At 40.9% G+C, this 16,454-nt stretch overlaps 1 protein-coding gene across 2 annotated transcripts in view; it reads right to left on the bottom strand.

Moving 5' to 3' along the window:
* Positions 1-332: 332 nt before the first annotated feature.
* TRIM36 (tripartite motif containing 36) overlaps positions 333-16,454 on the bottom strand; it is a 1,224,111-nt gene continuing 1,207,989 nt past the window's right edge. For both annotated transcript variants that reach the window (XM_044059328.1, XM_044059329.1), the window contains exon 11: positions 333-3,588. In XM_044059328.1, the coding sequence (XP_043915263.1) occupies positions 3,234-3,588 (355 nt within the window). In that variant the 3' untranslated portion in view covers positions 333-3,233. The remainder of the gene's footprint in view (positions 3,589-16,454) is intronic.

The raw sequence follows: 16,454 nt of genomic DNA, 5'->3' as shown, positions 1-16,454 counted from the left end.
AAGATTAACATCAGATTTACTCTTAAAACATGACTACAGTGTCAAAGCACATATCAAACAGTGCAGTTTGTGTACACACTTTCAACACAAATGCCAGGAAGCAAAGCACTGATGGAAAGCTCACCTATGTTTCAGCATTAACCTAAACAAATGTAAAAACAAGCCTAAACATCTTCCACATTTTTGTATTGTCCAAACACTTATAAATGAGCAGCCATGGCCTAACTAAATTGATATCTTGAATGACAAAATGATTTTAGCATGCACATGAACATTTCTTTATACACAGTTAAATATAAACAAATACTAAAGTATTCCAGTAAAACAGAAGCTTTCATTTCTACTAGTTTATTGACCAACAAATTACATAATTATGCAGTAGTTTACATTCTTAAATGTGTATCAGCTCACAGTTTTATTACTGAAGCACACAAAACTGTCAGCAAACCCATACCCTTACTCCATCTTTATTAAAGCTCTGAAGAGGCAAGTTTTCAGGAATTTAAAGACACTTTTGTGAAGCCTTTTCTCACAAATATTCATTGACAGGTAGTGTTAGTTTAATTTAACAACTGTATTGCACAAAGATCCACAGTGTCACATATTTAGCATAGTACATATTATTTTATTATAAAGTGCTACATTCATGGGGGAAAGCCCTAGGAATCTTCTGATGAGGGCCTTCAGTTGCTTCTGGATAAAAAGTCAAAATTCCTGTTTCACTTCAATTAGGAACAAAACACACACAAGACCAAAACATATAGAAACAAATAAAAACAGTGACATTTTCGAATCCATGAAAGGTAGCTACTACATATGTAGCATAAATAAATCCATGTCATTCAAATAATATCCAAAAGAATGATTACATCTCTGCAGAAGAAAAACATGTTTACACAGCAAAGTGGAGCATGTTTAAAATGCTTCATTTGAAATAGTTCAAATAAAAAGTTCCAAACTTCAGGCTCTCTTTAAAATGCAAAGGTACAAATTATCTTTGCCGTACATTAAAATAAAGCTCCAATTAAATATACTTCAATAGTCTTAGAAAAAAAAAAAAAGTTTGTGAAAAACTGGACCAGTTCAACATTAGAAACAAGCACAATGGAAAACCCAAATATATCAACATACTGAAGCTCAGCAGGTAAAGGTAAGAAGTAAGACACAAGAGGCAGAAATGATTATGCTTTCTATCTCTGAATCAGCCAGAGGCCTGCTTTTAATATATCAGGTCATCTGTGCAATCCTTTATGGAGATCAATACCTCTGCACTTAACAGACATTTCTATACTGGACATATGAAGTAAAACGTTGTACTAGCTTAGTTTCATGAACTGTGTGCTAAAAAGGTGGAAGAACATGATTAAAACACTGGCCCTTAAACAATTAATGGTTCCCAGTGGCTATAAATTTAGTATCTACTACCTCTGTTATCACCAAAATCCTTTAAAAGCAGCTGACCTAGTCACAGATGAAGTCATATTTCGTGTTGCAGTTAATGAGGTTCGGAAAGTTGTGAAGGTACAACAGGTAAAAAAAAAAAAACAAAATGTACACACACTTACTTCAATTACAGCAAGATATTCTCCCATCAGACATGTCCTATTTCCATTTTAAAATACTTACGAAAGGGCAGTGTTACCACTGCTTTTCTATAATTTACATTTTTTGAGTGGACTTGACTACTACATATTCACTTTAAATATTTTATTTTATTTTTTTAAGTTGCAAGTGAAATAAAACAGAAACACAGCAAGATGAAACACACCGGACTCTGCATATACATACAGATACAGGAACATTTTTATGACTTGTGCACTTAAGTATATTCATTTTTTAAAGACACGTCTGTAAATAACTTCTGCAGACCACATATATGCAGTTAGACTGGATTTACTGGTCTCCAAGAACATCAGCAGTATATTGTTGGCACACAGTCTGATTTATAATACAGTTAATATTTCAAATATACACATTTCTGTCAGTGAGCTATCCACAACTACTTTTTCCAAACATTACTAGTGTGCATGCAACCAACCTTGATACAAAGATGCATGTATTACACAATAAACACTTCTACATTAATGTGAAAAAGTACATTTCTTCTGCTGCAAATGTATTTTAAATATTTAATAAATAATGTACTCCCCTCCTCTGCAGTGATGTATGTATGGTTCAGCAAACTATGTCATAAAACAAACATTCTCACAAATTGGATCACCAAAGTATATATTCATCTTACATACTACAAGACCGCACTGATATAAGGAATGATAACCAACCTGATAAAAAAATTTATGACCTACTCAATCCTTAAAAACAATGCATGACACACTGAATTAAAAAAACAAACAAACACTACATCCCCTACACATGTGGCAATGCACCTTGTGCTACCCTTAATAAATTTACAATGTTCTCTAATTTTTGTTTTGCTCAATTTCACTTGCAACTCAAAATAAGGTTTAAATTACAGGCTCTATTACTTATACATTTTACTTTTTAATAATAAATATTTATGAAAAGACCAACCTTTACATAAAAAGGTAAGACAATTGCACATAATGAGAAGTAAAATAACTGAAGTGACCATGTTAATCTGTGATGATGGTGTCTCTCTCGAACCTCCAATGAGCCCTTACGATAAGGGCTATGAAGACAGAGGTACGTCATGACCCATTCAACAACCTCACCTATATTAAGGCTTACAATAATGATGCACACAAGAGGTAAGACCACATTTAAAATATGTTAAACAAAAAATAAGAGTACTTTACAAACTGGTACTAAAACATTTACATCAAAAGTGAGCTGACAAACTTTCTGTGAGAGCAGTCTTTCAAGCTCGAAGCTATAAAGACAGCATACACTATGACAGATGTATAGCTGTTAGATGAAAGATCTCCCTAAATCCCGAGACATTCTTTTCTCAAGCAGAAATGTTGCCTGTCCAACCCTTTTCAGTATTCTTGAGGTGATCTTTAAAACCAGTCCACAATTGCACAGAACTGATACGAGACCTACTTGCAGTTTCAGGACTCTGCTAAAAAAGAAAAAAAGGACTGCTGAATGCAGGTTTTTCTTGCTGCAAGGCTGGGGCCAATTATATATGAAACAATGGCCCAATCCGATCTGTAGTGTTTCACAGGTAATGAAACGTACATATGATGCTGCAAAGGCTAAACAATCCCTGGCTTACTAAGTTTTTTAGTGAAAACAGGGATGTGCTTTTATTAAGAATCTGGGTATTCCAAATTTTTTATTAAAATGACTTCTTCAAGTCTAATACCAGCTCCACCCATCAAAGCAAAGGTTGGATACATTGTACCAGAGCAATCAACTTGCCGCTCATAAAGGCATTTCATGCTAGCCACGTCATAGAATTCTACCTTGCCTTTATCATAATCAAGACATACTCCTATACAAGCAGGCATTGGCAGTACTCGATCAGACTGTTCACCTGAAGCAGGACTTGATCCCTTTGGAATAAACAATTTCCTCATTCCTAAGGTAATTAAAGTGGAAGGCTGTGATAAATCAAATATAGTATCTTCACTCCCACTGTCATGACCACTGTCTTGGTCATACCTGTAAAAGACAAAATAAAAAGCCTGATTTAACATCATAAATAATTAAAACAAAGAAAACCACATTGACAAATTTGGTCTTCTCACAATAATCACTCTGCAGCTCCCCATTTACCGTACTGCTTAGGTATATTTGCAAAAATACTCATTCTCTGCATTTGCTCGCTTTCATACTTTCACCTTTAAGGCAGATGGAAACTTCAACTGAGATAGTGCAACTCTTCAGCTCCACAATATTAACTAGTGGCTAAACATTTGTGAAAGCACTCTCATCATATGGCATTGCTGAGATTAAAGACAAAGTCTGTATTAAAGAGAAGTAGCAGAAATTCCTCCTGCAACCAGGGATGTCAATGCTAATGAATGCTAGAAACTTCTGCCAGTTGTTCATATTTAGCCATGGCAAAGGCAGGTTCAGCAGTCCTAAAGTGGTGGCAGTAATGTTCCTGCTGAAGAATGGGCCACTGTTTAGATGTGGAACATCAGCTGCTTTGCTTGAAGATGAAAGGCCCCTCTGTATACTAAACATCCAACGTATAAAGCAGTCTTTGGCATCAACCCCCCCTTTCTCCATTTTGTGCACATGGAATCGGGATATCAAATAAATAAAACACAAATACATACAAAAGGAAACTTTACAAACATGCTGAATACACCTGGGCCAGTTGAAATGCTGAGATGATTTATTTAACATTGGTATTTTGAGGGTACTTTTTTTTGTTCAACACAGAATCGTTTATGTGCATTAATATTTTGAATTTTATAGTACTTTGTATTCTGATTATATACTTTACTGCTTGGATGCAAAATCTAGCACATGCTTAGTTATAATTAACAGAAAGGCTTTAAATTAATTTAGTTGACCTTCATGCATGCTGTCTATTTACCATCCAAGAAGCAATAATCCCGTGTGTGAAACTAAGCGGATCTAAATGGAAGAGAAAATTTTCAAATAAAGTGGTTTCAAATAGGAGGGGAAAAATGTGCACTGCTTACAAAGTACACCACCACAAGGAAGGAAGACTAGGAAATGTTAAACTCATACCAACTAATTCAGTATCATATAAACACTGACACAGATGCCCTCCAGAATTTCTCAAAACAACTGCTGCAAAAAGTATAGCCTTGTGAGTGGACTCACTGTAAAAGTTGATGTTTCAGTAGCAGAACTACTGCAACCCTGTAATTACTTACCAAAGGGAAATTATCTCAGTTGGACCCATCTGGCCTTCAGGTCTGACTATCCCTAGAACTGACATGGACTGCTTTCCAGCCCATATCATCACTGACTTGTGTGAGAACACTAGCTTGCAACATTTTTCAGTTTCTGTATGGAAAAAGGTTAGAGTAGCTCGCCTTGGTTAAAGTCTCTACTCCTCAGTTTGTAGTCTTTAAGAACCTTAGCCTAATAATTTGTTGATGTATCTGCTTTCCCCCTTAAGTAGAAAAGATAAGATTGGCCAGTGGGAGAAGAGGTCCAGCTCAACAGGTCCAGTAATGACCGCTGCCACCCCCCAACAACCCTGGGATAGGTGTACTGGAGGTCTCTGCTTACAGCCACCTTACAGAAACCTAGGGCAGTGGATGGATGCAGACTAAATGGGGGCAGAAGACAGGGAGTCAATACTGTAGTAGTGACCTTACTATCTGAACCATCTACTGTCATGGTGTCTGTGCAAATAGCTGCATTATGTTGACAATAAGGATTACTGCTGCAGTACAGCTGACTTATCCAAAGGAAGAGCACAAACAGGTGAAGTGATGGTTGCGGCAACTGCAGGACTGCAGAGGCAAACTATGCCTTCCTTAATGGAAGCCATGTATGTTGAAATACAATGCTCAAGTTATCCCTTCAAGTGTATGCTGTATGACTGTGATATGATTTGTATGGCATCATCACTAAATGCACAGGTCAAGAGGACCTTGGTGTACAATACATATGCTTGAATCCAGTAGTGTGACACTTATTTTGCTCACAATATAGCGGTAACCAGCAAGAACTCTTACAACAGACAGTGATGTGTGACAAACTCCATAGTGGTAACATTGGCCTAGAACTGCATAATATTTTCTTATTGTTTTTGGATAGCTGGGTGATGTTTATCTAGTAACTGCATGCCCAGTAACATGATGCATGTACTGCATCTTCAGCTGAGCGATTGTTAGCACAAAACACCATGAGTAATCTATGGTGGGGAATGGCTATTGTCATTTTCTGGCATAAACTGCTGAGAATACACTTCCAGTAGCATGGCTCTGCTGAGTGCCTTGCAATGGAGGTTGGTGATGATGCACAGAGAACATCAACAGTGTTACATAAGTTTATGTAAACACTAGCAGTTTCCACAATCCACTAATCACCTGATGGCAATGTTCCAATGGTGTAAGGTAGGTTTTTTGTTGTGATCCGGGTGTTAGGATTTGTTGCACAATACTCAATTCAACAGGCATTTTCCAACATGGTACTAAAGATTCTTTAGAACTGTACTTTACTTTGTCATTAGTGTGTTAAATCTGTACATATGGTAGCAGCAGGTAAAATATAATATGATGTTTAAATAGATATGCATGTTTTCCACCCCAATCATATTGTACTTTGAAACAGTGTATGCAGCAGCTGTCCCTGCACAAAAATGAAATAAGGCAAAGTATTCTGATCACTTTTCCTAGCAGGCAACTCATGAGTCGTCTTGCTTATCACACTTTTAATCATGTTCATAGTCATACACCGACAAACGTACACAGCAGTTAATGAACTGTCTCCACATAACTTGTGTCTGGCAAAATTTTCATCTTAGGAAAAAAGTTTCCCCGATATACCCAGCATTTCCCTGTACATACATCTCAACTGATATATTTTACAAATCGGTAAATTTTGAGTGCAACATAAAAAGCAGTTATGTACTTACCATAACGTTCCATCTGAGTAGTTCTACTTCATTTGTCTTCAACCTGTGGGATACCGGATCCGTATTGGATCCGAGCCGGCAATTTCACTAGCATCTGCTCCGAGCTCCAAGCTCCTCGCCTTATCCATAATACATCTCCACTACCTTCCAACCCCAAGATAGAGTCTGCTGACCCTTATACTGATAACCCGACCTGAAAAATACTTTATGACCCGAAACTGCAGCCCGCAGGCTGTTCATATGACAAGGTCAGGGGGAAGGCGGGAGGTACGGTTGAAGACAAATGAAGCAGAACTACTCAGATGGAATGTTATGGCGAGTACATAACTTCTTTATCTGAAGTAGTTTACTTCATTTGGTCTTCAACCTGTGGGACAGAGTCCCCAGCTACTAAACTCCTGAGTGGCCCTCATGGAAGGATATTCCAGAGCACCACAGAACCAAAGGATGCTCTCCTTCTAGAAGTCAAATCCAATTTGTAGTGATAAATAAAGGTATGAGATGAGGACCAAGTAGCTGCAGAACAAATATCATCCAATGAGACTTTAGACCAAAAGGCCGCAGAAGTAGCCATGGACCTAGTGGAATAAGCTTTCACCTGACCCGGAGGGATGTATGAGGAAATTCACCTAGCAATAGTGACCTTGGAGATGGGTTTACCCAAAAAGGGTTTAGAGAAGGACACAAACAGCTGATTGGATTTACGGAAGTTTTTGGTCCTGTGCAAATAAAATCGTAACTGTCTATGAACATCCAACAAGTGGAGTCTGTATTCCATTCTGTTAGCAAAGTTAGGAAAGAAGATAGGTAAATTAATGGTCTTATTGATATTAACTTGTGATGCGGTGGTGGTGCTGCGGTAGCGTTGTCGCCTCATAGCAAGACGTTGTCCCATTCGATTCTCAGCTAGAGCGTCTTCTGTGTGGAGGCATACGTGAATGGGGCGTGCCTTCGTTGAAGATTGTGCTCCAGGGCTGGTAACCCGGTACGTAAAAATCCACTATCAATCATTAGCGGACCGGAGTTCTGCTGTGGCGACCCCTAACCGGGAAAAGCCAAAAGACACAGATTGATATTAACTTGTGATGCCACCTTAGGAAGAAAGGATGGATTGGGCCAAAGGGAAACCTTATCTTTATGGAAAATCATATATGGAACTTTGATGGACAAAGCTTGCAGTTCTGAAATCCTTTTAGCAGAAGTGATAGCCAGCAGAAATGCTGTTTTCCACGATAAAACTTTTTGATCTGTGGTTGCAGCAAGTTCAAAAGGCGGAGCGACCAAAGCTTGAAGAACCATAGTAAGGTCCCATGAAAGAACAGGATACATGACTTGGGGGGGCATAACAGAAAGGTCTCTCTGATAAAGGCTTTACAAAGTCTGGAGAAGGATATAGAGGCAGAATTCTCACCCACATGAAAATGAGAAATGGCAGCCAATTGAACTTTGATAGTCGAAGAACTAGTGCCCTGTTGAAAAATATTGGCTAGGAAATCAAGAATGGCAGAAATAGGAGCCGTGAAAGGGTCTAAACTCCTTTGAGAAGCCCAAAATGAAAAATGTTTCCATCTGCTGCAGTAAATCTTCCTGGCTGAAAACTTATGAGTAGCCACCAGAATAGACCTAACTGAAGAGGATAATCCAGGCGTCCTAGCGATCATGGGAACTGGAGCAGCCAAGCCGTGAGCTTAAACTGTCCAGGTTCAGATAAGGAACTCCCGATGGGTGTGAAATTGGATCCCGAATGGAATCCAAGATACAGGGCGGAGCCAGAAGAGGAGACCAAAGGAAGGGAAACCATACCTGGCGAGGCCAAAACGGGGCAATGAGGATCACTTTGCTCCCCAGTCGACGAGCTTTCTGTAGAAACCTCGGAATAAGACGTACTGGAGGGTAAGCATACAGAAGACCGGGAGGCCAAGCATGGACCAGAGCATCTTTGAGGGACTCTCCCCGGCAGGGGGTTCAGAGCAAAAAACTCGCTGCACTTCGCATTGGAAGGAGATGCAAAGAGATCGCAGCAAGGCTGACCCCACTCCAGGAAGATCTGCTCCACTACTGAAAGATTCAGAGACCACTCATAAGGCATCAGACAACCTGTCAGATAGAATGTTGGACCGTCCCGGAATGTGCGTTGCTATGAGAAAACGACCGGTGGAGATTGCCCATTCCCACACACTCATGGCCTCGCGACAAGGGGGGGTAAAGATCTGGTCCTTCCTTGTTTGTTGATGTACCACAACACTGACATGTTGTCTGACTGAATTGCAATGGTTCCCAGAGGAAGAAAGGCATGAAGGGCCTGCAATGCCAAAAGGACCACCCTCATTTCTAGAACGTTTATGTGCAAGCCTGTCTCTACAGGGGACCACAGGTCTTGGACTGTTCTGCCTGAACAATGCCCCCCCACCAGAGTTGGGAGGTGTCCATTGTCACTGTGACTTGGACAGAAGCTGAAACAAAGGGTCGTCCCTCCAAGATCTCCGGAGAGCACATCCACCACAGAAGGGACAACCAACAGACTCGACTGAGTTGTACTGGATATGATAATGGAAGTTCCAAGAGGGACCATTGTATAGCTAGTGTCCACTGTAGAATTCTCATATGTAACCGGGCACACGGAAGAAGCGTTATGGTCACTGCCATTGAACCTAAGGCCCTCAACACTGATTCTGTCTATGGAAGATGAGAACGGTAGATCAGAGAGATATGCATCCTCAGGTTTTGTACTCTCTCCGAGGTCAGGAAGATTTTGCATTGTAAGGAGTCTATCCTTGCTCTAATGTAGTCTATCACCTGGACAGGATTTAGAAGTGATTTGGATGCATTGATTGTGATCCCCAAATGCAGGGCAAGCCTTAAGAAATAATCCCTGGTTTGAGAAAGTACATGCCTGGTGGGAGCAGTGAGGAGCCAACTGTTCAGATATGGACAGACCTGAATCTCCTGAAGCCTCAGGTGAGCCGCTACTACCGCCATCACTTTGAACACCCTGGGGGCTGTAGTGAGACCAAATTGTAGGGCTCAAAACTGGTAATGATTGACTTCTAGCCGGAAGCGGAGGAACCTCCTGGAGCTTCTGCGCATCTTTATGTGATAGTAGGCATCCTGGAAATTTAACAAGCACATCCAGTCTCTCCCTTGCAGGTACGGCATGATGGACTGTAGTGTAACCATCCGGAATTTTTCTTTGGCCACTGACATGTTCAGGGTAGATAGGTCCAGAATGGGCCTCAAGTCCCCCGTTTTCTTTGGCACCAAAAAGAACCTGGAGTAGAAGCCCAATCCGGACTGATCTGGGGGGATGGGTTTGATGGCTCGTTTTTCTAGCAGCTTGGAAATTTCCTGTGCTGCTGCCTCCCTTTGCATGGGTGGCACATCTGGGAGGCGTTTTGGAGGTTTGGGAGGAACCACAAAGGGGGTAGAGTACCCTCTGGCTATGATCTGAAGCACCCAGCGGTCTGATTTATGGACTCCCATGCCACCAGGTGCAATGACAATCGTTCCCTGACTGCCTTCAGAGTAGAGCAGTCGGGTAACCCCTCAGGGTTGCTGTCTGGGCCTGTCCGAGAAAGGTTCAAGACCCAAAATTCCTTGGACCCCCTCTGCCTCTGGGCCGGTGTCCATTCTGTCCCCCTCTGCCTCTTGGGGAAGAAGAGCCCTGAGTTTCCCAGGAATACTGCGACTTCTGGAACCACATCTTCTTTTGCCCTCTCCGATTCCAGGAAAAGGATCTTTGAGGGTACGAGAAGCGGATTCAGATGGCAGATAGTGTCTTCTCATCCTTCTCAATCTGGACTAAAGTCTCTGTCTTACCAAAGAGTAGAGCAGTCATAAGGGGCACTGGCAAAGGACGCCTTGGAAGGTTCTGAAAACTGATGGTCTGAGCCAGGCATTGCGCCTCATGGACATGCCGGACCCAACCGCCCTAGCTACTCCTTCACAGTAGCATGTGAAAGGAGTCCCATGGATGTGTTGCAGACTGCTTTCAAAGTGGCCCATCCTCGCTGAGAACTACTTCCTGTCCTCCTGTGACATGGACTTAGGGGCAGACTCTACTAATTCCTTGACCAGATCACGCTGGAGTCTTGTGACGTGGGTCATGTAGTGGGCCATGTAGTTCAGTGCCCTAATGGAAAAGGTTGCCGATGCATAAATCCGCCTCCCTAAGCATTCCATCATCTGCGACTCTCGGTCAGGAGGATGAACAGAGGAACTGTCTTGGGCTGGTTCCTTCTTTGTGGCTGCCGCTACCACCATAGCGTATACGGGGGAGCCCTTGGTCCACGCTGGCCTATCTGTTGGTGAACTGGGGGGGGGGGTCCAAGTGCCTCTTCTTACATGTATGCTTGTGAGGCATGTCTCCGGTAGGGCTCTCTTGGGGGGGGGGGACGACTCGCAAGCCACTTGTTCCTCTGGGGGAACAGTCTGGAGATCCTCGAGCACGGGCTGTCCCTCTGGTAAAGTGATGGGATTCGTAGATAAGAGTCGAGGGGGTCAGGGCGGAGTCCGTGGGGATAGTCAAGGGTCTCGATCTGGCAGAGAACCCTTTCTACCATGAATGCCAAGAGAGAACCTCCTGGGGAACCAATAATGAAGCTGGTCTCCCTGGATCAGACGTGAGAATCTGAGCTGGGCCCGAAGTGAACAGAGCTCCGAGGGAGGGAACCTGGCCCAACAAAGCTGGAGCTGATGAAAAAAGTTCTGCTCCCTTGGATCCGACACCCAAGCTCCGGCTCAGAGCAGGTCCGATCAGACACGCTCCAGGCAGCTGTCGGCATTGAGGAAGCAGGTACAGTCAGCGCCGACCCCCTGACTAAGGCCATCCTCAGATCAGAGTACTCCGAATCCGGTGGACAGATCGAAGAAGGAGAAATCAGTGTAAAAAAAGGAAGTGAGCTCCCCCCTCCTGCGGGAGAGGGGGTTGGCAAGACCCCCATCTGGATCAGAGTACGAATGAACCTAGTCATTTTATCCATGTCAACTTCCAATAAGCTCCGCATGGACCTCTATGAGGACACAAGACTCCAACCTTGCAGGTCGAGGAACTGAGGCCCTAGATGGAAAATGAGTCTCCTCCGGCTTCGGGGAAAATCTCAGAGATCAGAGCAGAGGAGAGTCACGGATCCTAGGCTGACTTTGAAATTTTGGCGCTCTCTCCTTCTCTCTGCCCCTCTTCTGCTCCACTTCCTCAGGCTTTGAAACAGTAGGTTGAGTCCCAGCCTCGGAGGGAGGAGAAGTAAGGACAAAAGAGGAAGGAGAGGCGGCCACAGCAGCCTCTGTGACTGAAGCAGAGGACGAGGCAACCGCCTCAGAAGGGGGAAGAAGGCCTTTCAGGTCAACTTGGTCTTCCTGTCCTTGATAGCATGCGGGTTAAAACCCGCACATATAGAGCAGTCAGTATTTAAATAGGCAATGCCCAAGCACATTACACAGTGTGTGGCCATCTGCAGGATAATTTATGGCCACACTCAGTGCACCTTTTGAACACAGGCTTATCAGCCATGCTTCTATCCAGCCACTCAAAGAGAAGGGAAAAAAGGAGAGAAAGATTACCAGTTTTCCCACTCCAACCACTCACCACACACTCAAGTCACACAGAACACACTGGGAGGGGGGAGGGGAAGCAAAGCACACTAACAAACTAATGGTAAACTACAACAAAGGTTAAATTTCATGACGCACCAGCGAGGGGAGGAGAAGAGGAGGAAACCTACACTAAAACACATACTAACATTTCAGAGAATAAAGCTGCTTAAAATCAGAAAAACCCACTCACTACTTGGAGCTCAGGAGATCACGATGCTTCAGCAAGCCGCGGCAAATGAGATCTGGGGGTTGGAAGATAGTGGAGGTATATTATGGGTAAGGGGAGGAGCTCGGAGCAGATGCAAGTGAAATTGCCGGCTTGGATCAGATATGGATCTGGTATCCCACACATTGAAGACCAAATGAAGTAAACTACTTCAGATCTTGTTTTCTGATCAATGAGAGTTCTGTTTCTGTGGCATGTCCTTGTAAACTACACTGCATAATGATTTGGATGTGTTTAATCTCTTCACCCACCAGGAAAGCTTGCAACTATTCTTGCAGATGTCCAAGCAATGAGAAGAGTTTTCCAAGTCAAGAATTTCAAACAAAACCACAGAGCAAAAAGTATCACAAAGAACAAAACCACAGACAAAAAGTGGAACAGCAAATACTTTTACTACCTCTAGCGCCTCAGCAAAACTGCCATCAAGGCGTAAAATACCAGATGCAAACCAACAAAATTTATAGCAAAATACCTTAAAATATCTCACACATAAAACAAAAAAACAATTAATTAGTGAACAATGTATTTCAAGTTACATTCATTATGTAGACCTCCAGGTGTTAAGGTCTCATATTTTAAAATATACACAGCCTCTTCATACAGAAGCTTATCTTTAAGGGAAATCAAATCACCTGTTCTTGTTTTTCTTTCTGCTTTTCCTGGTTAGGGGTTGCCAGAGCGGAACTCTGGTCCGCTAATGATTGGCAGTAGATTTTTACGGTGCTGAGGTGTCAGCTCGACGCCAACCTTCAACGAAGGCACACCCACTGTACGCATATCTTTCGAATGCCACTCGACCGCGGGGAGGACATGCAGACTCCACGCACTCCAACCGAGAATCTAACGGAAGAACTTCCTGCTGTGAGACAACAATGCTACTGCTGCACCACTGTGGCAATATGTACTAAACATAATTGGTTCTAAAATACATCTCTTTAATAAAGCAGCATTACTTTTGTGATGGAGTTTAAAATGCATAGCCAAAGAGCTCTCGTAATGTGCATTTCTAATGTTCCTGATATGTTCTTAAACCCAAAGTTAAAGGGCCACTGATGTTCCCCTATATAAAAAACAAATTACACAAACATTTTAAAATATAAATAATTCCTTCAGTATTACAAGAATAATTCTGAGTAGGACTGAAACTAATGCCATTAATTAAAAAAAAATTAACTATATGTCTACATACACAGCATTTCCCACACTGAAATGTTCCCTTTCTATAAGGGATTTGACTCACCATACTATTAGCTGGCATAACAAATTTACTATGCACCAGCATGTTAGCTACACTACGTCCCTTCTTGAAGGAGACATGAGGAGTAATGCTAATAATCTGAGATGAGTCTTTTAAAAGCATCAGCAAGTAATATCTGAATAGTTTAATAATGTGTTCACCAAGAACATTATAAACTGTAACAAAACAAACTTCCCTCTTTCCTTTATACTGACCACTAGCACTTGATGTATAAAACGAACTATCTAAAAAATGGAAAGCTATTCACATTACAAATATCTAGACTTTTAAGTGGACTTTTATCAACTATTATATTATTTTGCTTTGATACAACTTTTTGAAGCGATTCCATCACATTTTCACTACTATAACCTCTACCAATAAACATCCTAGCCATATATTGCACTTCCTTATCAAAATCATCATCCAAATTACAAAGTTTACTAAGATGTAAAAACTCTGCATAAGGTAATGAGGAGATAATGTGGAGGGGATGGCAGCTATTGCCATGTAAAAAACGTACTTCTATTCATAGAAAAATGGAGAGGGGGGGGGGGGTAGCAATTTTACCAACATCCAACCCTATTAAATTAAAGTCCAAAAATGTTACCTGCTTACATAATTGAAGGCCATCAAATTTAAGATTAAATCTATTACTTTGTAGGCCTTGTACAAAATCATATACAAAATTCTTACCCCCCTTACAAACACCTGGGGGTCTAAATAATGAATGTAACTGGAAATATCTTGTTTACTAATTAATTCTTTTATGCGAGAGATTTTCATGTATTTGACTATAAATTTTGCTGGTGTGCATCTTGTATTTTACTCCTTAAAGGCAATTTTGCCAATGAGCTAAAGGTATTGAAAGTATTTCCTTAAGAATTTCAAATAAGCCTGATAAGCAGGTACAAAAGGTGAACATTAACCTTGAGCAACTTGCTCAGTAAAGCTCCTTTCAGAAATTGCTCTAGCACAAAGAGAAGAAAGTGGAAAGATCCATGGGCAGATGTACTGAAATGGCCACACCTTACAGAGGAATATGAGTGGCCACAGGATAGTAACTCTCGCAAATATTTAAAAGCACGATACACAGAAAAAAAACAACCAAACCGTTGATTCAATGAAGCGAGGTCCTTGCCAAAAGCAAACAGCACAAATACTGCCTTTAACGCGTTTAATAAAACATGAACATTTTCACCACGGGAAACCGCAGCTTCATCAGAAAATAAGACAACTGTGCAAAAACTCTGTTTAAAATCAGAAATAGAGGAAGTGACATCATCAGTCTTCCTCAAAGCAGCATCAGTAAAATAAAAACATTTAAAATTTAAAACGTGACAGCCTTAGTAAACATACAAATAAACCACTCAGTAATGTTGCTCAGTACAATGCTTTTCTAAAAAATATTTAGAAAATCTATAAGAAACATCCTATCCAAGTATCAATGTAGAAGAATGTTAATAATGCTAAGACATCATTTAAATTGTCAAAGTATTATATATTAAATAGGAATAATAAATCAGGTCAACCTCCCTGCAACAATATGTTCAAAGTATACATTTTATATTAAAAGTGTATGTATGTGTATTACTCAATAATCAATCCGCAAACGACCTATAAAATTGTGACATTAACCATACTACTAGACAAACAACATGTCAGAAGCCTTTTTGATTTGTATTTGCTTCTATTCAAAATAATAAAAAATAAATAAAAAATTGAATGTATTTTGTTGATCGTTAGATCTTAACAAGTGGCAAAACAACTTCTTGACCATTGAATAGAAGCAAATACAAATCAAAAAGGCTTCTGACATGTTTGTCTAGTAGTATTTGAACATATTGTTGCAGGGAGGTTGACCTGATTTATTATTCCTATTTAATATATAATACTTTGACAATTTAAATGATGTCTTAGCATTATTAACATTCTTCTACATTGATACTTGGATAGGATGTTTCTTATAGATTTTCTAAATATTTTTTAGAAAAGCATTGTACTGAGCAACATTACTGAGTGGTTTATTTGTATGTTTACTAAGGCTGTCACGTTTTAAATTTTAAATGTTTTTATTTTACTGATGCTGCTTTGAGGAAGACTGATGATGTCACTTCCTCTATTTCTGATTTTAAACAGAGTTTTTGCACAGTTGTCTTATTTTCTGATGAAGCTGCGGTTTCCCGTGGTGAAAACGTTCATGTTTTATTAAACACGTTAAAGGCAGTATTTGTGCTGTGTTTGCTTTTGGCAAGGACCTCGCTTCATTGAATCAAATATTTAAAAGCACCAGTGGGACAAAATCCATGATGGACCCACGGTTATTGGCTAGGCCCAAACTAGAAAACAGCCTTCACTTGCTAATATAGGATTTTCTAGCAGCAAGTTCTCTCGCCTCCTTTAGTACCTGCTGCATGCCCTCATGAATTAAGTGTTTAAAGGTTATCAGTACTGAGTCATCCAGGCAGTCAGCTGAAGTTGATTGACACCGGGGTGCATCAAACTTCCCCTGTCCTGTGAGAGTAGATCTGGTATGTGAGGAAACTTGTGGTAATTGTCCTTGTCCAATTCCATAAGAAGGGAGAACCACAGTTGCCTGGGCCAAAAAGGAGTCACTGCAATGATTTTTTTTTGGGAGTTGTTTGCATCTTCAGAATTACCCTGGATATTAATGGAAAGGAACATTACCATCCACGGGAATGAAAACATATATGTTTTTCAGGCTTGCTTACAAGAAGCCCTGGTACAGAAAGTACAGTTGTGTACACTTACCATAAATGTAGATGTTAAAGTGTATTCACTGTTGCAGTCATCACAGTTGGGTTATCCCTGCCAGGGTAGCCCTCAGCCGGCCCGAATACCAGAGACTTAGTATTTCTGTGTCGGTTGCTGTCTTGAGGACTGAC

This window comes from Protopterus annectens, chromosome 17.part0 (assembly GCF_019279795.1).
Source record: "Protopterus annectens isolate FY-2018-M chromosome 17.part0, PAN1.0, whole genome shotgun sequence".
Lineage (NCBI taxonomy): Eukaryota > Metazoa > Chordata > Ceratodontiformes > Protopteridae > Protopterus > Protopterus annectens.
This window is presented reverse-complemented; position numbering and strand designations above follow the sequence as displayed.